At 41.8% G+C, this 23137-nt stretch overlaps 1 protein-coding gene across 3 annotated transcripts; it reads left to right on the plus strand.

The window, feature by feature from the left end:
• Nucleotides 1-396: 396 nt before the first annotated feature.
• On the plus strand, nt 397-23075 carry ikzf2 (IKAROS family zinc finger 2). Of its 3 annotated transcripts, none has more exons than XM_083682569.1 (9): nt 397-537; nt 1641-1709; nt 3971-4021; nt 8148-8252; nt 12293-12484; nt 14180-14347; nt 17610-17747; nt 17938-18069; nt 18994-23075. In XM_083682569.1, exons 3-9 carry the CDS (start codon nt 3988-3990, stop codon nt 19770-19772), a joined length of 1548 nt encoding a protein of 515 aa, XP_083538695.1. In that variant the 5' UTR covers nt 397-537; nt 1641-1709; nt 3971-3987; the 3' UTR covers nt 19773-23075. The 3 variants fall into 3 exon arrangements, with proteins under 3 accessions (XP_083538695.1, XP_083538696.1, XP_083538694.1); XM_083682570.1 differs by lacking the exon at nt 397-537 and adding an exon at nt 748-1047; XM_083682568.1 differs by lacking the exon at nt 397-537 and adding an exon at nt 1241-1533.
• Nucleotides 23076-23137: the final 62 nt, after the last annotated feature.

Genomic DNA, 23137 nt, shown 5'->3' on the forward strand with positions numbered 1-23137 from the left:
GTCAACTTATTATCAGATTAATAAAAAAATATTTAAAAAATATATATATATATAATATTTTTTTTTTTTTTAAAGATGATTCATATCATTATTATCACCATTACTATCACCTATTACTCCCAGTGGTGTGGTATTACCGCCATTACTGTTGTACTATCACCAATGTTGTCGTTATTGTTGTTGTTATGTTCATTAGGTAGCCTACAGTACATAAACATAATCAGATATTCATTTTCTTGCTTTAGTCTATTTAATAACTGTTCAGACTGATAAAACATACACTGAACTTCTGTAATCGATTGCCGAGCTCACGCATGAAGCTTCGAGTGATCCGTTTCTCTGTGTTAAGTTCCCAGAATAGCAACGCGGGCGGTTTGTCTGCTCTGCTTTCGAAGATGGAGGAAGTAAACGGCGGATTAACTGTTGCTGAGGAACTACTGTAAATTAGAATGTATTCCAAGAAAGAAATTCCATTGGGTGAAATGTGTAACTTCAAAGCATAGATGATGGGATTATGTAATCTCCTGCGCTGTTAAGGTAAATCAATAAAGAACGAAAAACTGCAGTTATGATTACATTTCAATTATGATTGAACATTTTGATGACTGAAGTCTGTCCTTGGATAAATGCCCATCGTCCGACTATTGAATCAGGCGATGCAAAGCAGAGGCGCATGCCGTCTGCACTGCATCCAGCGAGACAGGTGCGTCTCACTGATAGATGACATGCCAGACAGCTCACGACGATACGGTGATCGGATAACCTGTTGAAGCGGAGTACGGTGGACTCCGTCTGTGACAACCTATGAAGCCTAATGAACATGTTTTTAACCGTAGTATTAAGAGCGACACTCTGTCTCTCTGAGGCAAAATACTTAGCCGATTTAATGTAATTATTCAGTAGTTAGTAGACTAAACGAGCACATATTGAGAGACGTGCTGTAGGCTTTTCCTACATGATTATGTGAAGTGCCGGCACATACGAATAAACTGACAGGCTTGCACTGAGATGACAAGTATGGATCGGCAGTGTTGTCCTATGACTCAGGTAAACTTCACCTAATAGGCTGTCTTTTAAATACCAATCTCGTCTTTTTCCGATTCCCACCTCCGTCAGAAATAGGCTGCTCCCTGCTCATTTTCTTTGGCTAATTCCGTAGGAACCGGTGGATCCAGTTTATCCCTCTCTTTCTTTCATTTACAAGCTTGTCGTCTCTTCCCGTCTTTGTTGCTAGTGTAGTAAACACACAACATACAGAACCTCTATATGTTTAGAGTCCACTATCCAAAGCATCCTTCATAGGCTACGTGCGAATATGGTAGAATATTAGGGAAGGTGCGGGGGTCGCGCTTGAGGTGGAAAAGTTGACGAGTTTGCAGAGGAAGTAACCAGACGTACTTGAGGAGAGATAGCTGTTCCTTAACTTTTCTCATTTTGTGTGCATGATCATTCCGTGTTATTGCTCACCTGCGAATTCTCAGCCACTTTATTTCGTTTTTCCTCTTGTTTTTTTTTTAAATTATTATTTAAACGGTAGGATATGAATGCATGTCGTTTTTCCCCATCATAGGTTGTAATCCAAGTAGGCTAAAAACATACCAAAGAAAGATTATCGTGAGATTATTCAATTTGCATTTTAGAGGGAGGTTGCCACATCTTCCCCAGGAGAAGATCATCGATAAGCACTCGCACAGGGGAGACAACGAAAGGTAGGCCTAAACTAAAGATCTGTTTGTCTTCCTCTGGTCATTGATAGGTATCATTCATATGAATTTATAATAGCCTACATCCCAGCTGTATGTCATGCTGATGTGAAAATAACTCTGGGTTTTCATTGAGTAATAATACATGGGGAATAAGAGGCACAATAACCTAGCTAACCTATAGTACCAACATTTTCACCAGTCCTGAGTTTCCGTTCAATAACATTTTATTTTACAGGTAGTTCAATCATTCTCTCTACCTAGGTCTACTTTTCAATTGATCGACCATTTGCCAGGGGTAGCCTATCAATAGATAAATTCGATGGCAAAACAATCACAATATCACATGACTCATGATTCATTTAAACAGAAGGCTTGCCTTTGATGCAGAATTTAGTTTTCACCTGTAATAGTCCAACGTATAGGCGTTGCTGAAGGGCGACCCTGGGCTGTCAACTGAGTGAACCACGTGCACGGCGGGGGGGCTGTTGAGACAGGTGTCACCGGGGATATGGCCATACTGTAGGTAATGCCAATTCTTCTTAGACTTGGCTTTCCCTTTAGCCTTCGCGAACAAATATGTTAACATTGAAACATACAGTGATGAGTCAAAAAGACAATCTCTTAACGCTAATTGAAACTAACTACCTATTGCGTGTTTTTTATATCAGGCCTAAGTGTTATCGTTTGTCCGCTTACGCTACAGTATATAGCCTACAACAGTAAACGCAGCCTATACACATGTGTTAATGTCAAGAAAATATGTTTTTATTTAGTCTAGTTTAGAGTTAATTAATCAATTAATGAAGAATACTCAATACATTATTAATTAATAACAATAATACTGTAGTAGGCCTAGGCCTATTTCATATTCAAAATGAATATCCGGGAATGAAACGCATCGTGTTAAGATATTAAGTCCAAAGAGTACATGAATTATACAAACATTCATTGTTTACACGTGCCCTGTATAATAGACGAGTGAAATCATTGATTGTATGTTTTTATAATTCATGTATTATGGTCATTTGTAGATGTTATAGATGTAACAGATTAGGTCTACTACCATCATTCCTCCTATAGGATATTGTATACATGTTCATTGTAATACGTAGCTAGTTATTGAAGAACATTTAATTTATCAATTAAGTTGCTACAGACAGTTGTGACTGTCAACTATGGGGCAAGGGTGGTTTCTAGAAGTCAAATACTCTGTGAAATGCTTTAAGTGAGTGTGCATTTGATTTATAATTCTTGTGAATGTAACCATTGTCATATGTGATCATGAAGGAGGAAGTGGTAGGTAGGTATTGAACAATACATTTGCCAAAATAGGTATTGAACAATACATTTGCCAAAATAGGTATTGAACAATACATTTGCCAAAATGTTGATATCTGTCATTCAAAGTAAAATCATGTTTCTCCAAATCTGTACTCGGGTTGAATGGTAGAGTGGCATGAAAGGCGAAAAGGGTCAGACTAGAACATGTAGTTGAAATGGGAATCGAGCATCATCCCCATATCTTGATGGTGCATACCAGGTTGGCCAGTGGTCATATGCAGCTCACTTCTGTTCTCACAGACACATTTAATTTTAGCCTTTAGTCTTTTTCAGAGGACCTGAAACTACATGAACCGGGAACATGCCTGTTCTCACTCTATGTACATTTATAGTTCATTCAGACTTCATTACTTCTCTAATAATGCAACCTTCAGTCATGAGTGAATGCATTTTTAATCATGTTGCACAGAACCATTTACAAACTTGACCATCAGCATTACAACATTGAACCATAGAGTAAACAGATATAATAATCTGGCAATGATGCTCCAACTTGATTTTGATGTACACAGAAATGTAGATGTGTACCCAGTTCTCATATTACGGTTTGGCCCTTGGTGCTTATGGTCTCTTCAGTTGTACTCCACTTAAATGGTCTGGAAATAGATACAGTATTGTCTGATTAAGCAAGCAATACATTTCATTAAAACTATAAACATTTATAATAAAATGACGCAACTAACCCTAACCCATTTTTCACAAAATGATCATTCATTACAAGATTGATTATTTGATTAATTTGCTCATCATGTTTGACTGATTGATTTACCCATGTGCAGGTTTTGTTCAAACATTGCCACCTCATTATTTGCACATGTTTTTTTTGTTTTTTTTTGCAACACTAAAGATGATAGGCCACTAGTATAGATACGATGCTGTTTTACAGATTGTTTTACAGAGATGTCTCTCTTTGATCCCCACAGCCCCCATAGCCCCAACTATGGAAGCAAAAGGAACAGATGGCTACTGTGCTCGTAAGTTAACTCTTCAGTCAAGTGTTATGACCTATGCATGAATAGCTGAAATATCGTTTAGGACTTGTGTCTAATGTCAGGACATGGCCATGTGAGTGGATGAACTAAGCCATTGCATATAAGAAATCCAACTTCCATTACCTTGATAAAGCATAGATATACATATATAAAGTCAATATTTAGATTCTATTTTTAATTTGTTAATGTATTTGTGAATTTGTACATGTTACATTTGGATGGCACAATTTCATTTGGATATTGTGGTGAAACCATGTTGCAGCCAGGTGGTTTGCTCTAGCAGAGATGGTAACATTGATGATCGTTTACATTTTACACTCACCACTAGTAAGATTGTAAACAAAGCCTGGGATTTTCCCTCAGAGCATCAGCTCTCAAAACTCATGAAAAGATGCTGTAGCAACATCCTGTTTCATGTAGCGGATGCTGGATACACACGTTGTGCCTCTTCATTGCCCTTTTCTGTTTTCCTATGGGCAGGCTCTATCTAAGTGCCTTCTCTGCACCCCTGCATCATGCCTGTAGGGTAACTGTATCCATACAGAGGTAGGTCTCATGACATCAGAGGGGACTTTCTACTCCCCCCAGGACTAGGCCTCCAAGAACACTCTGTAGGTGGAGAAGGGGCAGAGCAGTGCAGAGTCAGTGCAGATGGCTAGGAGAAGGAGGTGCCCCTTGTCCCTTCTCCTTTGTTTGTTGTGGGCCAATTCTGTTGAAGTGATTCAGCAGGGAATTGCTTCCCACATCTGAGAATAATTGTGAAGACGTTGTGGCAACATTCTTGTTGTAATGTAACAGGCACTTGCACTCTTGTCTAACCGTCTCTATCATTTGTGGCAATTTGTGGGTCTATTGATTACATAATGTATGTATTGATTTAGTCATTTCCAAAGCAGTAAGATGTTTGAGTGTGTGTTACAATTATTAGCACAGCTATGATGCGGGGAGAAGTATGAGGTGAAGCCTAAGCTGTGGCAAACTGCTCTTGGCTGCCCAAGAGATTTGTTATCTGTAGGGTGGGACTGTACCAGGTGCACAGTGGTACTATAACATCTACTCTCCGTCCCACAGATTCCCTCAGATGGAACAGGCTGATAATCATTATTTTGGCAACTCTTGCAGGTGCAGAACCACTTTTTGGGATAGGTTGAATATAGATGATGGTTGGGTAGGATAGTGTCCTCTGTATTCTATTCACACCCCGGATAAATATACTATATAGCCTATATTTGAAGTATATGACTCTCTGAATTTTTAAAGGTAAGCCCTCTCTTGCCCTCTCTCTCTCTCTCTCTCTCTCTCTCTCTCTCTCTCTCTCTCCCTCTCTCTTTTTCTCTCTCTATCTCTCTGTGGAGGGATGGTCTGGAGGTGCAGGGCTTGACAGGAAAAACCAGATCCTTCCTCCTACCTGTGTATATCCAACATGCCACGACTGAGTGCTCTGTGTTTTCAAGGGAAATAATCCTGTACACCTCCTGGACTCTTGTTTTAAGTTTCTGTCATTCCAGTGTCTGTGACTCACTTCGTTAGTACTGGCTTTTGGTACAATTTGGTAAAACATTTTTGATTTGCTTATCTTCAATTTTTTTTACTTTCCACTCGCCAACACATGGAATAATCTTTCTCTGATGTGTTACTCAGATTGTCTTCCCAGCCTGATGATGTGCCTGATGCTGATGATATGGTGCAGTTCATACAGTATTGACTCAGTAAATGAGTGGTGTGAATCAAAGCTCTGATTCTGACTCAGCAGACTGACTGTGTGTGTGTGTGTGTGTGTGTGTGTGTGTGTGTGTGTGTGTGTGTGTGTGTGTGTGTGTGTGTGTGTGTGTGTGTGTGCGTGCGCGTGCGCGTGCGTGCGTGCATGCGTGCGTGTGTCTGTTGGCAGCCCCAGACACTACTGAGGTCACTCTTGTGGTCTCTTCACTGGGCCCACAGGTTCCCAGCATACACCACTCTACGTTGGTAATGAGTGGCATTTTTTCACTATGATCCATTCACATGGTTAAATCACTGGAAGATGGTAAACAAGTGAGTGCGTAGGACATACTGTATGACTGTATCTAGCAAGCATCTAGACTGTATCTGAACAGTCAGGGTGTGTCACCCCAGTTACAGTGTGTGTTTTTGTACTACATTTATTTTGTATATATATATGTAAGTACACAACATACAATGACAAGAAACAGTTCATAACTCTGAGGTCATTGTGAGAATTTCAGTGAGTTTTTTTGTTATTCAGCTTGAGCAACACATCACCTCATACTGTATCAACATGTCTGAGGATGTTCTGGAGCCCTCCTGGAAGGTTATATGAGTGCAGTATACACTACTGTACCTGTTCAGGTTCTACTAGTACTACTGTATCTCTTCACCGCAATACTGTTAGTTTACCTGAGCTGAGCACCTCCAAAGGCTGCTTGGCAGCCGTCAGCACATACTACAGTAATGGAAAATCCGTCATGACAAATCTGGGCCAGTCCTGGCTGGCTGTCTCTACCACAGCATTGCCAAGGGATAGCCATCGGTCACCTGAGATTTCCTCCAACCCCGGCGTGTGCAACCGGAGACAAGGCCCAGGGATTGTGTCATGGACTGCATCTCCCAGCGTGCCTCAGTCACCTGCCAACACAACAATGGAACACTACCAGATAAAAGACGAGCACTTATCTTATACGCACAGAAATCGTAGACAGCAATCTTTTGCAGAGATGAAATGCAGTGAGGATCCTCTTGAAAATGTTATGTACGATATGATGAAGTCTAGTTGAAGAGGTATCAAGAAGACTATTATGTGGGTATTCTCAAGACATCTCAGGTACTTTCCAGTGTTTCTAAATGATCAGTAGCTATGCTGGGAAATCAATGGCAGCTGGTGAAGAGCAGGCTTCTCTCTCGTTCCTGTGGGATTTGACACTTAGGTCAGTGCGGGTGCTCTGGTGTTGGTGAGGCATTGTTGGAGTGGCTCTAATGGGGCCGGAGTGTAACGGGATAAGGGATTGGGTAGCTCTCCCTCTGAGTGGACACAGAGCTATCCATGGCCTTGCCTGTGCAGAGGGTGCTGAGAGGACGCAATCTGATCTGCATCAGGAGGACATAAGGCTCACACACACACACACACACACACACACACACACACACACACACAGTGGCCAGTAGCCATACCCTTTTATATCCCGATGCTGGCTACCTCCTGAAGCTAAGCTGTGTTGGGCCTGGTTGGTTGGATGGGAGAATCTGTTGACTGCTGGAAGTTGTGTTTGAGGATTCGTCCCGATAGCCCAGCGCAGTGATTGGGGACACTGTCCTGCAAAGAGTGCCATTGTTTAAAGGGGAAATCTGAGATTCAAACAGTAACAAAGCATTCTCCCTGCCACCTTTTGGGGTAATCAGCTGAGGGATGGGGCTGAGGTAATGTAACCACTCTCAAATGCATAGACAGAGCTATGGATGTGCTGACCATGCAAGGACTGACTTTACACAAGATCAAAATAAAACCAATACGATATGAAAGTCTGTGCGTCATAAACTGCAGAATGTAAACAAAACTGGAGTCATTTTTGGAGACAGACGTCAGCATTATGATTGCTAGCAAAAGTAAATCTAAACAGTTACTAACCAATGGTAAATATGTTCTTATTTGGCCCAAGGTTTACTAAACTGGAAGGTAATACTATTTTGCTAGCGTCATAACGATGACTCCTGTCTCCAAAAATGAGGAATGGCTCCAGTTTTGTTTACATTCTGCAGTTTGTGACATACAAGACTTTCATAGCGTATTGCAAGTTTGCATTTAAACAAAATTATATTTTGGATTCTGATGATGTAAGACAGTTGAACTAAGCTTGTGAACTATTGTACTGTACCAATCCCAGATTGACCCTTTAAAGGGTGAAATGAATAATGGGTGAAATAAACCATGAAATGATTGTTCATATTTCTCATGAACTTGAGACTTTTTTGAGATGGGATGATTGCTAGAATTGACACCTCTCAAAGCCTTTGTGCGTGTGTTAGAATGTTTGGAGAGATGTAGGTGTGACATGTATACTGTACAGAGCAGAGAAGAGCCATGTTCCCAGCTCTCATGTTGCTGTCTGTCTCCCAGGTAACGGTGACTGCTCTCCCAGGAAGGAGAACTCGAGAATGTTGGAGGACCTGTCGTCAAACACAACCAACGGGCAGAGGCCTCAGGGTCCTAACTCCCCCAGTGGTGAGTGGTGACTCAACACATCCACACATGCTTAGCTACAGTACTATAACTATAACCCTGAGAAACACTATCTATGAACCACCTGTTGATAATGCATCAGTAATGCATTTATAGTGATCTAGTGACACACTGGTGTTGAACAGTATAAGGCTTAATAAAGTGTAAACTGCTTATCACACCTTACCGTTCCTAACAGTCACAATCACATTCAGTCAGAATCAGGTAGATCTGGTTTACTTGTCACCAAAGTTAGGATTTGAGTGATATTTTTCGAAAAAGGTCACCTTGTAATGTATCTGAGGGAATAAGTCTTGCATAGTTCTCTTACCCTAAATAAACCAAAAAAAAGGAAGAGCTGAAGCTCAGGGCTTTTTTTTCTGATTGGCTTGGGACATATCATCATGAGGTTGCTGAATGAGAAAAGGGAAGCTGCTTTCCACAGGCGCACACCAGGTTAAAGACAGAGAGACTCAGGGTTCAGTCCCAGAGGGAGATGGTTCACACAGATATGGCCTGCGTCCCAGAGGTTGCCTAACATGACTTGGCTGAGACACTGTTGTAACCTAACACTGAAATGTGGTTTTATTGTAAATCACCCCTGAAAAGCATGTGTGACAGTGTTACACTGGAAAATAAAACAAAAACTACTCTTCCTTACTAACTTAGAACTTTGATCTTGAATACATTTGATAAAATGTACAATGACAATGTTTGATATATTGTCTTGGATATGCATGCTGACTGTCAGTTTTATACATTCTACAGGCACAACGCCTTATGGTCGGCCCCCTCTGTTGGCCACTATTAGTCTGAGTGCTGTACGAACTCTGACCCTGGTGTTATTTAAACTATGCTCTCCTCTGCAAGTCCCTCTCACAAGTGTTCATACACAGCTAGGTATGGGGCCACATTCCTCTCAACTATCCATGATCAGGTTTGCTTATCATAGCACTTTTTTGTTAGCTTTGATGCATTGTCCCCCTTGGTAACATGAACCAACATACTTTTGGAGGTTCTTTGTCTTTATACAGTAGTTTGTCTGGATGCAGGAACCCGTTGTCTCGGCAACCGTTTCAAGTTCAACCAGCTGTGACCACAGTGAACACTTCATGTGTACCTCACGCCTAGAAGAAAAAGCTACAAATAAATGGAAAATTTTTAGATCTGCATGATGTTGCCAGGATACAGCTTCTGTGATAGGTTCTGTGATAGAAGGCGCAATATTATGCTAAAGACTGCTATGTCATAGCAGAGGTAGCTATTGCTGTCAATAACCACCTGTTGTTAGACAACTGGACCTCAAACATGTAGACCTCAAACATGAAGGGTCACATACACCCAGACATCAGCAGTGTCATTCCACTTGTATACCACGTATCTGCGGAGGAATACAAATTTGTTTGTAATAGAAATGTACATCTGTCTACTAATCACTCATACCATTAATAGTCTTTACTTAAACAATTCTGATGTTATTTGCCCCCTTGAGCAGGGGCATTTGTAACAGTATGCAGTGGCAAATGTAACACCTTTAAAACAGAGGGTTGTGTGGTCTAATGATGTAAGAAATCAATTAACATTGTATCATGAACCATACAGTCTACTAGAAGCCCCGGGCCCTCAATACAAATTAAAGTACCCAGAGTACCCAGACTCTGGAGACCTCCATTTATTGATGTTCATGTAACAGTGTAATCATTAGATCAATGCCATTCAAAATTATGAACTGGTTCTGTTAGAATATTACATTTTGTATTTTAAAGAGCTTACATATTTAATACAACATATTGACGGACATAGTTGGTGTAACTGTACATAGCGTCATGTAAAGAAGCAATAACCTGCAGTCAAATGTGAAGCATCAATTTAACGCTATATAGAAGTGAAACAGAGCAGTAATCTGAAGCAATAATCACATGTAATGACGTATGATTATACATATTTGCAAGAAGGTCTATACCCCAGTCATTTGCAAAAGTTAGTAAAAGTGGACACAAACACTTCTTCTTTCAGTGGCTACGTGCACAGACAAATCCATCGTCTCTTATGCTCCACTCCATGTAAACCACATTAAAAACCAATATTAATGTTGTGTCATGGCTTATAACAAGCAATCCAGTTACTCACAAAAGTGTTCCAAATGTCTGCAATCAGGGTTCCCTTATCAATCAGACACACATACAATACTGTAGGCTACTGTAGCCTACATACACAGACAGGTGGTGGAAATACGGTGGCTCTAAGAGACAAAATGATGGCTTGAGTAAAACAAATGTTATAATCCTATATTTCGAAATACGGGTGTGATGAAGGGCACATGTCTGTTCTTGGCAGGCTGGGTGTGTGCTGTGCGGGCTTCTGTTCACATCTAATTGCTTTGATCATGCAAATAACTGTTATAGTAATATGTTCATGTTCCAATGTTCATATGTCCATTATCCACATCATGACTTTCAGTTTCAACATCACCGGCCTTTACGCAGACACACATACTGTAGCCTGAGATATCATAGGATGCATGAAAACAAGGTCTAAATAGACTGAAAGAAAAAACGTAGTGTTTTTCAACATACGGGTGTCTCTTCTTCAGAGGCTGGGTGCGCGCTGGCTTTTGTTCACATGTAATCACGCATTGATCATGCAAATACTTTCTGTTTATATGTGCGACCCATTACGGGTAAGCCATTCATAACTGTAAGGTCAGTTTCAGATTCACTATGATGAGGGTAAAAGTTACAGTGATGGAGCGCCTTTTGAGAGCAGGTGTTAATCGCGCCTCAGGTCATGAAAATGCTTCCAGATTCCAATGCTTCTATGATTTTGAAATTGTAACAACGCTATTATGTTAAACACAGACATTTAAGAAAAGTCAGGGAAGGAGGAGGGCATGGGTTTCACTAGGCCAGAGTTATTTTATTATAATGTCACATAATGTCCGTGGACGTCCGTTTGGGAAGACTAGTGTTAAAGCAGAATAATATATAAATATATATATATATATATATATATTCTCATCAGTCCATTAATATGGTCCCAAAATATAATGACTTTGTGCATACACGTCTCATACATGTGCTGGTTCAGATTTGCTCTGCTGCACTCTCAAGTATCGTTAGGGCCAGTCCCCTGTCTGTCTTCCTGGGTCTGAATCTAGGACAGCAGAAGAAAAATACTTTAAATCAAAAAAGTTACTTTCATACCTCTAAAACTATGTTTGTGGACAAATGCAGAAGGGGGTGAGAGATTTGCTTGATTTTTGTTAGAGAGGGAGAGAACACTGAGTGTGTGCATAATCAGTGTTATCTCTCTAGCTTGTTTTTGATTGAAAAAAGCAGGGTGTTATAATTGATCCCGGTCTCCCCTATATTATGTACTGTATGTGTATCTGGTGACTCTCAAAATAGTTATCAAAGCCAGGCTGGAGGAGAATCTGGGCCATGTCTATATGACTGTGTGTGTGTGTGTTTGTGTGTGTGTGTGTCTAATGTGTGTCTGTGTGTGTGCACATTCTGTCTTCATGGTGTATTGTCAGCCCCCCTACTGTCTGGTGATAGATATTGAGAGTGTTGTGGCAAACCCAGTAAGAGAAATTCCCGCCTTTAGTCAGAGCCCCCGCCCCCCATCCACCCAGTCTCCCACCGCCAGTCAACTGGAAACCCACAGGGGCTGAACACCTGGCCAGGACACTCCCCTACTCCCCAGGGACGGGAACAAGACCAGCCTGTTTTTAATTTCTCCACAAATCTCAAATGTTGGCAGCACATCACACAGTCCACTTATACTGGGAGTAGAGCTGTGTTTCTGTACATAACCTTTTTTTGTACATAACATCCATAACGTGTGCTGTGTCCCCACTGGGTCTGATAGCCACATTTGGAGCAACTATGCTTTGAGAGGGTTAGCACCTGAGAGTTTTAGTACAACTATTTAACCTGTTTCGCCAATCAAGTTAGATACTCAAAGGGAAACACAATCCCAATTCCACAGGTCATTCACTCCAACCCTGCACTTTGATTACTTACTTTAAATATCTCGTATAGAACGTACAATCAAACAGGAAGGAGGAGTGGAAGACGAAGGGGACAAGATGAGCACAGTACCAGAGGAGATGGGCCAAAGCGGGGAAGAGGGATCTGGATTGGAGGAGCCCATGATTGACAGCCCAAACAACCTACAAGATGGGGTAGCTGGGACAGTTGAGACAGCCGATTCAGGAAGTCAACTGCCCAATGGTAAATATTGTTCAATAGTCCTTTCCTCACATATCCTCTCAATCTGACTCAAATCTCCTACACTGTATGTTACTAAATTGTAATTACCCAGTTTGCTTTCTGGTGTTAAGATTGTTATAGAACATAGGCTACATCAAGCATAACTTTTAGAATACTGAAACAAAACAATAACCCCTTTTATTATATTTACACTTTAATGGATATTACTATTACTGTGTATTTTCCTACCAGTATTCCATTAATTGTTTCAGTCATTTGAATTCATGTGAGAGTTGTTTCTCTGTTTTGTGGGTGTGGAGAGCCCTGTTGTTTTGTACAAGACAATAGTTCAGCCTTGGAATCATTATCAGGGAAAATATCCTAGGAATCCCCCGCAACCTGTTTCCTGATGCTATTACTTTGCTTTGGTCGTCAGAGCATCAGGATCACGTTTCCAAACGGCAGCAGATCAAAATGTGCCTTTCGAGACTAGATTACTGCACTACTTGGGAACCAGGCAAACAAGATACAGAATACAATCATCTCTGGTAAAGCTGGAAAGAAATGTGCAGTACCTCTGGTCTACTAATAGGTCGTTGTGAAAATGAAATAAACATATCACAGCCCCTCCCTCTTTGCAAGCAATGGTCAGCCCCCAAACCCCTGCCCAATCACTCCGTTCTTCCACTTCGGCTGGGCATCTGGCACCGCCGCCTCTACGAGGATGCAGCGGTCGCACTGTTCAGTCATGGCTTTCCAGTCATGGCTTGTCATTGTCTCCCCGGTGGTGGAACGAGCTTCCCACTGCTGTCAGGACTGCAGAGTCACTACCAATCTTCCGCCATAGACTGAAGACCCATCTCTTCAGGCTACATCTTGACTGTCCTTCCTAAAGACCTCGACACCCCCACTACCCCTCTGTACAGTTTCTCTACTGTTAATAAAAAAATAAAATAAAAAATTATAATAATTATAATAATTATAATAATTATAATAATTATCCTTCCTTCTTCTCGCATTGTGACTGCCAATGGCACCTGGTCCTAGCATAGATGTTTGCTTACGATGACTGACGTATAGATGATTCGCTTACTTTAGACGAATGTACTTCGTAAGTCGCTTTGGAGAAAAGTGTCTGCTTAAATGTCCAAAATGTAAATGTGAAACATCCCTGTTGTGTATTTCTCTGTAAACCGTCTGACTAGGCGACGACAGCTAGCCACGCTAAACTTAGCTATCACCTTCTTACTGGTGTGTGGAAAAGCATGTGACCTATGGCCTTACCTCAGGGCCTGGTGAGGGATGGAAACACACTCGATGAGCCTGCCTGCCTACCTGTTGTGTGGTGAGAGAGCCTGTGATGCAGCACAGATAGGAGTGTGCTATTACTAGGGTGGAGATCTGACACCTCATCATCACCACACTCCAGACACTAGCAGATATAAATGGCACAGGGTGACAACAGTAGGGGTTTAGTTCACAATGTGTTAGTATGAATGTACTACATCTAACCACATGCTGCATTTTGTCTCCCCACTGAAATCGCACCGTTTATTTTAGTCTCTGCTAAGGCTTGGTTACTTTAACGGTCCAGACAGTTTCTTGCTCTTGGGTAGAGTAGCTGCAGGTCTGTGGCGATTGTGTGTTTTATTTAATGTTGTCATTTAAAGATGGAATTTGTTCGACAACAGCCTTGACTTTCTGTGTCCCCCTCAGGTGAAAGACCATTCCAGTGCAACCAGTGTGGTGTCTCCTTCACGCAGAAGGGAAACCTTCTGAGACACGTCAAGCTGCACACGGGCGAGAAGCCCTTCAAGTGCCCCTTCTGCAACTACGCCTGCCGCCGACGTGACGCACTCACCGGCCACCTGCGCACACACTCAGGTCAGACACTGTACATCCTCCTCCTGATCCCCCATAATGGCACTCTCTCACATCTAAGCCTAGACTCCTTTACTCTCCTATTTCCATTGGTCTATGCCTGCGTTATCTGCAGAACTTTCTTTTGGTCACCCCTAAGTTGCAATGTGTTTAGCTATGGAGATACAGTATCACTCTTTATGTCACTCTCTATGGCCATAATATTGTGTTGTTATAGGGCTGTCTCTGTTTGACTGAAAGCATGCCCTGGTTTGACTCTGTATCTATCTATATTTACGTCAAGACTGAGTATCAGTCCCTTCACGTGCCTAACCCTGCCTTTCATTGTTGGATGGATGCAGCTATGGGGCTTTCTTTGTTGCAGGCAGCCCTGTGAGTGCTGTGGTTAGTCACACCAAGGGCATGCTGTTCCTAACCCGCTCAGCTAGCTCACTCTCTCTCTCTGTAGACATATGGAGAGCATCACCCCAGAGAGGCACTGCTCTCTAACTGTAACCCACTTTCCTATCTGAGCATCACACGCTGTGTACTCCCCCTGCCTTTGAGATCAGGGTCAGACAATACCCTCATCTCTCATCCCCTGCCCTCTTAGATGTTGCTCACATGCTAATCTTTCAGGGTCCAACTCATCTCTCTCTCTCTCTCTCTCTCTCTCTCTCTCTCTCTCTCTCTCTCTCTCTCTCTCTCTCTCTCTCTCTCTCTCTCTCTCTCTCTCTCTCTCTCTCTCTCTCTCTCTCTCTCTCTCTCTGGACCTTTTTGTCTTTTTCACTTCCTGTTTTGCAAGGCTAAATTAATTCTTCAGCCTCCCCAATCAGTACATAGGGTGAAATGAGGTGTAGTTTCCTCTGCAATGTTGTACTGTAGCTGTAGCTGTGCAGTATGCCTCTCCTCTGCCCATCAACCTGACTTCCAGTGGAATGTCAGGAACTCTGCTGTGGCATAGGGAGTTGGCTAGAGTGACGTTGTCTGACGTAAAGGGCACCACTTGAAAGGCCTCTTCTCCTCTCCTCCTGCCCCCTGGCACCTGGGAGACACATGGTATGCATGCTGCCCAGGAAACAGGGGTAGTACAGAGAGAGGGAAGTTAGAGACTAAGATATAAAGAAGAAAGAGAGAGAGGGAGAGAGAGGTCCTTTCATTTGATATTACAGATCAGAAGTTCCTGTTTATCACCCAAGTGGATGCAACCAAGTGAGTCTGAATGCAGTTCTTAAAGCATTTGCATTACCAAGAATAGCTGCTGAAAGTGGGATTTTAGTGATGCATCCAACATCTGCAAAAGGCCATGTGGGGGTGGGTTTACAAATGAGTAGTGCTATTGTGTGTGTGTGTGTGTGTGTGTGTGTGTGTGTGTGTGTGTGTGTGTGTGTGTGTGTGTGTGTGTGTGTGTGTGTGTGTGTGTGTGTGTTGTGTGCGTGCGTGCGTGTGCGCGTGTGTGCGTGCGTGTGTGCTCTGTCTTAATGTGTGTTGCCTATTCCAAAATGAAAGTGTGACTGCCCAATGCCACAGTCGACAGTTTGCAGGTGCTGTGGCTGTGATCATTGGAGCAGACATTTCCATTGTGATGTCTTGTAGATAAAGTACTGTATATATGAAAAACACCTACTACCTCTAATACTATTCTACTACATTCTCCGTCCTGATGCTAATACTGGTACTTCATACACCCACATATCAAAAATATTGAAACCATCACTGTTTTGTCATCTTGTCTTACTCATAAACCCTGAACCCCGTGTCAAATTCAATTGACATTCACAGACCACAAGATTACAGACAGATAACCTATAATAATCGTTCCACATTAATGACTCAAAAAGTGGTCTATGACAATGAGGTTATATTTTACGATCTAACAATTTTCAGACGTGGTTAAGCAAAGCAAATGTTATCTTTATTCAAAAGCCATAGGCAGGACAATTTGATTTAATTTGGAAAAAAATAATTATAATTGGTTAATTGTTGTAGTGTTTTTTATGTAAGATTCCTATTGTAAATATCTGCAAATGTTCTTAGCTTTATAGCCAAGTAAATGACTTTGGATGATAAGTGATCTCAATGAGCGACACTCGATGGATTTTTTCAAACCGATTGAGTGAATACAAACCAACTCATGTCATGGCTCTCTTCCATCTCTCTCACACCCATATTAGCTCAATCATTTCTCACGAGTTCCACATGTGAAATGTTACTGACATGTCTGTGTCTCACTTTCATAGACTTTCATACCTCCGACCGAAACATGTTTTGGGATCACTGTTCTCAGTAAAAGGGGTCACATCACAACTTGTGCACTTTCTCACGTGAATCACACATGTCTTGGTACAGTGTCTGGGTCACAGTGTGGATGTTGTCTGGCCTGTGTACTGTGTATCTGTTTATGTCCCTTTGTGATTCATACTAAAGGGTTTCAGAACACTACAGATGACTATTGTGTGTCTTGCTGTTCAGTAGTATCCTCCTTGGGTTCGCCTGCCACATGGCATCATTGTTAATGAATGAATCAACAAATAGAGGATTTAATGAATGGGGGGATGGATGGATGGATGGATGGATGGATGGATGGATGGATGGATGGATGGATGGATCAATGGATCAATGGATCGGTGGATGGATCAATGGATCAGTGGATGGATGGATGGATGGATGGATGGATGGATGGATGGATGGATGGATGGATGGATGGATGGATGGATGCGGTTTACTGTTTACTGTACCGTCCTCTTCCCTCCGTCCCTCCCTCTGGGCTCGGTCGCCCCAGCATGTACCCAGTCTGAATGGAACCTGCACCATGAATCACTCCCCACCTCCAGCTGCTGAACAGAAACACACACAATATTTTGGTCCAACGTTGGAGTTTCTTTCCTACCACTACGGGATGCTGATTTTTTTTTTTTAAATGTAAACGTTTTTGTCTATAGAGCAGGCCAGTTGTAGGTGGGTGTGCTCCCGGAAGAGTTGTACATATGTTCCAGGGCGTATGAATAGCAGACATGTGCAAGTCTTTGTGTATCACGCCCACATCGTCTCTGTCTGGTTGGCAATGGATGTGTGGGATCACACTAGTAGTGGAACTATGACTCCATGAGCTCAGTGGCCTGTTCTAGTTTATGGCTTCCCTGCTCTATGTACGACAGGCTTCTACAGATTTCACATCTAGTTGTGTCATCTCAAAAGTGTTTGGACTGTACCCACCTTCTCTCTGTCTGCGAGTTGGTGAATGATATTAATACTTTTTATTCCTTTGATGTCATGTCACATCTAGTGGGTAAACCACACAAGTGTAACTACTGTGGCCGGAGCTACAAACAGCGTACATCATTAGAGGAGCATAAGGAGCGCTGCCACAACTACCTACGCAGTGTTGGCATGGATACCACCTCTAACACTGGACCTTACCCAGGTAAGTGACTTTGACCTACTCTAGCAGTATCTAACCCTGGATGCGAATCAAAAGAATGGGTTGCTAAAGAAGCTGCTCTCTTGACATGACAGTCAATACAGAAATAGGAATTGTTAGCTATGAGTGTGTTTTCTCACTGCCCTGTGGTGTACCACCCACACACACCCACCCACTCTCCCTGACCTTCCAGGTGAGGTCCCCAAAGAGCAGAGGCCTCTGGCAGGGGCCGCCGCCATGGCAACCTTTGATCGACCGCCCGTCATTGAGAGACTGCAGAGTAACCTGGGCAAGAGAAAGAGCACAACCCCTCAGAAGTTTGTGGGTAAGCATCACTACCTCGGGAGCACCATGATTGTGTTTACGGTATTAAACAACAAGCATCAATAGTTACAATTATTGCAATTATAATGGGCAATGGATCATGCTTTTGTTTATTTGTTTATTTGTATATAACAGGTTACTGGAGGCTACAGTTTACTCATATAAATTGTATATCCACAGTGCATATTGCTCCTTCTTTTCTTAAAACCTGTAATTAATTACACATCATGTGTCAGAAATAAAGGATAATGTAAGTTCAATATGTGTCAAATTTTATTAGTAAGTATTGTAGTGTAGTACAACTATTATTGACCTACTGTATGTCTGACTAGAAATGTATTCATTAAGCAATTATTAGTACTGAAAAAGGATTGTTTATTAAGTGTTATTTACCACACTATTAGATTGAGAGGAAGAGATTGAGCAAGAGACAGAGAGCGGATGAGAGAGACAAGGAAATGTTTTTGACTTTGTGGTTTGGTACACCTGTAGCTTTGCCATTGCTCTTATCGAGCTAGAGGGGAGCAAAACATCTCACCGCATCCATGTTTTGTAGGGGTTAAACAGTGCACTCAAATGGGGCTTTCCACCATTAAATACCTGCAGCCATCAGAGAAAATATACATGCAAAAAATTATTTGTACTTTGAGTTTGCCGGCTCGTTAAAAAGTGGAACAGTTAGAGTGCTTATGTTCGTATTCATACAGTTTAGCTATTGATTGACTAATTCACTTTCTCCTAATTAGAGTATTTCACAATATCTTAAAAAACTGATACACATCATAAACTGTACAATTATCTATTCTATACTCTGTGGTGGATATGGGACCTACATGGTTTCAAGTTGTATGATTTAAGTGGACATTTTCACTTACTGAGAGTTTGTCATATGTGAGTCTTAAAGTGGTGTGCATGCTCTTTGCAGGTGAGAAGATGTCACGCTATAGTTACCCTGAGCTGAGCTATGAGATGAATCTGAAGTATGAGAAGGAGGCTGAGATGATGCAGGCTCACATGATGGACCAGGCCATCAACAACGCCATCTCCTACTTGGGCTCTGACACCCTGCGGCCCATGGTCCACCAGGGGCACCACCCGCCCCACTCCTTGGCTGAGGTGGTGCCCATGGTCAACCCCCTCTTCCACCATGTCTACCCCCTTGGCCACCACTTGGAACAACCAGGCAGCCGCGAGGCCCCGCCCCTGCCCCCACCTCCCCCTGACTTCCCCACAGTCTCCAATGGCCCTATCACCCTCCCTAGGCACAAGCAACCCCAAGCTGGCCGGGAAGAGTCCCCTTGCAACAGCGGCCTGGACTCCGACTCCGCTCGCAGCAGCCCGCAGGAGAGGATGGGTTACCACAGCAACAACCCCCACCTCAGGCCTCGGCCCAGCTCGGCCTACAGCAGGGATGAGGGGCGGGGGCCTGAGGCAGTAGGGGTGACAGCGGAGGTGGCTCGAGGGGGGGCAGAGCGGCCCATGAGCAGGGATGGGGTGCGTGTGTTTGGGCGTGAGGGGCAGGAGGTCAGAGTGTTCCAGTGTGAGCACTGCCGTGTTCTCTTCCTGGACCATGTCATGTACACCATCCACATGGGTTGCCACGGCTACAGAGACCCACTGGAGTGTAACATCTGTGGCCACCGCAGCAAGGACCGCTACGAGTTCTCCTCACACATAGTCCGTGGAGAACACACCTTTCAGTAGAGGATCAAAAATAAAAACAGGGAAAGTAGTTTGGTCAACAGAAATAACCACAAGAAAAACAACATTTGTAGCATGCTAGCTACTTGCTATCATTCAGAACAAATATATGAAGGTCTGGGCCAAATACACATTTTCATTTTTAAAAAAGCCATTTTGAAGATTATGCGGTTGGGATGTATATATCTGAAGTTAGGTGATTACTTGTCGGGGGAAAAAAATGAAAAATGAAAAAGTACAGCCAGACATATTGTCTCTGAGGTTGTAACAGAGCAGCTATTACTGTGAGTAGTTATACTGTAGATGTTATCACCCCTTTCTTGCTGTATTATTTTCCCTAAAGGCTATTGTACTTTTCTATTGCTTTTCTATCACACAGACAAACCATATAAGGGCTCTACTCTTTGAGGCGTCCCCCATCACAAAACCAAACAAAAACATTACGTAAAGACCAAAATAAATGATGAACATTTCCCAGAGGCTAATTGAAAATGATGGGTTGATTTGCACCATATTGACCACTTTTGTATTTAATTTCCCTTTCAGCTATGCTGCTATTGTTTTCCAGTTATTCAGTTTTGATATGCCATATTCAACTCATTTCCATGTGTTTACCCCCGTTGTATAGTATACCCAACTGTGCTGAACCAGGATATTGAAGGAATGTGGCATGACTGGTAGCATGCTGTGTAGTTTCCATATAGCCAAACATGCATAGTAGGATATTGGACAGTCCTACTGTGCACCACTGGTGTTTCGTATGTGTCTTTCCTGTCGTAGTGTGGGACTGGGTTCCTCTGTATCAGACCATCCTCTCTGCATCTTATTGTATGTCGTATTCATGTGATCTGCACAGGCGTCATGTTGTCACATTAAAGAGTGACCTTTTCTGCAACTACAGTATAACCTTATCGGTTTCATGGCACTTCATAGAGTACTAGCACTGCAAACCACCAATTGTTCTTGCACTTGAGGTCTTAAGCTTTGGGTATAGAGAGGAAGCAGTAAGCCACTCCTTTCCTAGATAGTTAAATGATAGTACTTAATATCTCCAGCTCACACACACCACCCCCGTGTTTTATGGTAAACACCCAGCTTTCTCCAGGCACCATGTCAATACTTCACGGTATATGCTGCGGAAAGGATCCAGCTCAGTAAAATACTGTAGGCTATGCACTTTAAGCTGAAGCATTGGTTGTGTTGGACAGATAGCAGTGTGGTGGACAGTAGGGTGAACTCAGAGTCTGTTCAGAGTAGAGAGTGGAGGGAAACTGATGATGATATGGCACTTGGACAGGAACTGCATAAGGCTTAATGTAAATGCTGCTTTTCATATACGATTTTGCTGGCAAAATATGTAATTTCACTGTTGCACTGTTGATTATGCAGCCTGTGTCATATTTTAATAAATGTTGGACACATGTCTGTTACAATGGTCTAACATACAGCACAGTGTGGCCAGACTCAGGTGGAGCTCATCTCGTAGGCTCCTTATCCTGTTTTTGTTGTGTAAGACCTAATCCTGATCAAAGCGGCAGCTCTTTTCTGTTTACGTACAGGACAGTGGCATGGACAGATACTTCAGTGAGAGGAATGTACTCCTATTGCAACAGCTTACTGTTAATGTCAAGTATTGGCACTGGAATTTGTTTACACTTTTTTGACAATTGTAATTATTCTTCATCCCTTCAATGCATTATTCTTTTGAATTATTTGTTCCTATCATGGTATGTACAGTAATCCAACAAAATATCTCTAACTAAAGGTATTCTAATGTGCCTGCATTTGCCTATTGTTGTACCTTGTAATGAATATGTGTCTATCTATTTGTTTTTCTCAACAAAGCAAGCATGAAGGACAAATTATGTTCAGAAAACAATCAGTCATTCAATCTGTAGCAAACTTCTCACAGCAAGTCGCTGTAGGCTTACTATATTTAGGAGATTATGGATGTAGAGGCAGTATGTGTTATATTTTTTAATTGTAGAAACTGTTACTGTGCTCCATGTCCAGGTACATTGGAAATGTCATGTTTACTGCTTATTACTCTCCGGTATGGCTTCTTTTATGTATGTCTGGTACCCAGTCAGGCTGTTCAGTGGCCTTTTGGGTAGCTGACTGATTCAAACCTCTGCCTCAGAGGGGTTTTAATGTGTCTACATTATCTGAAACTTATCAGTCAGATCAGCTTTATGTTTGCTAAATGGTTCAACTATTTACAGGTTGTTTTTTTTACCTGAAGCCCTCTTCTCTGTACTCGTTTTGCGTAATGTAATGTGCTGAATTCCTCTTATATTATACGTACTACTGCATGCTGGAATTGTTTCCCAATTGAGGGAAATAGTGTGAACATCAAGATTAGGCTTTTGAGGGAGATTCAAACTTACACAAGTGCACTGGAAATAAATATGATTGTTCTCTGTGAAAGTGAGAGTAATTTTGATAGCACACAGTGAAATTGCATTATCTGGCTTTTTACTGGCACGCGGTGCTGTGTATGGAGAGGCCCTTTTGGTATGCACTCATAGCTCATGAAGTGTTTTGCTATTGCAGCTGTCTTGTAAATACAGTACAAGCTGTCTTACCTCTGTAAGTACTCCCTTGTTGAAGAGTGATAATGATAAAACATTGAACCATATTTGTAAATATATCTGCAGGCTAAAGTCTATGTGAACACAACACAAAAAAGTGAGATTATTGACAGAATCCACAGTTGAAAGACTCCATGAAGAGAGCATACTTGAAGAGACATTAGTGACGCTCTAAATTGTGGTGCATTTTTTATACTGAAAGAGTGTGTTGGAATTCTATTTTTCTTTGGAAATGTAAAATAGAAATAGTTTTATGAAAATGACATGTTTGTTTTTATTTTATTCCTAATAAGTGCTAACCAACAAGCTGGTAAAGAGAGGGTTGCAGTGTATTTTTATATAAGTAATATATATTACTGTGTATATTTTGGCACTATATAGTACTTTGTGCTATTGCACTGTGTACCCGTAACATATCTCATTACAGTATATAGGGGGTTCTCAGGTATTTGCCTTCTATGTACTTTTGTATTTCTTGACAGATTTCTTTATCAATACAGTCTCAAAATCCTAACTTGTGATGTTACTCCATTGGGCACAACTTTGAATTTGGTGATGTTTCAAACAAATGGACCTGAAGGAATACTGGGATATGACCAAAATCTATGTTGCTACAGAATCCATGACATTTAAATGAAGAATTATGTGCTGTAAATAGCATATTGTATGTTTATAAGGCATGGGCTTTTCTCTATTAAAGTATTGATTTTAATGGTCTGGTTGTCAGGTGTGATTCAATACAGTTATGGTGTCTTTTTATTTTATTTTATCTATAAA

Source organism: Argentina silus (genome assembly GCF_951799395.1).
Source record: "Argentina silus genome assembly, chromosome: 12".
Classification (NCBI taxonomy): Eukaryota; Metazoa; Chordata; class Actinopteri; order Argentiniformes; family Argentinidae; genus Argentina; species Argentina silus.

Excerpts from the sequence above, each read along its gene's own strand:
- ikzf2 (XM_083682568.1), top strand. The coding sequence starts at position 1,443 with ATGATCATTCCGTGTTATTGCTCACCTGCGAATTCTCAGCCACTTTAT. Across the intron at positions 1,710-3,970 it reads CACAGGGGAGACAACGAAAG|CCCCCATAGCCCCAACTATG; the intron begins GTAGGCCTAAAC and ends TGATCCCCACAG. Across the intron at positions 17,748-17,937 it reads TAACACTGGACCTTACCCAG|GTGAGGTCCCCAAAGAGCAG; the intron begins GTAAGTGACTTT and ends CTGACCTTCCAG.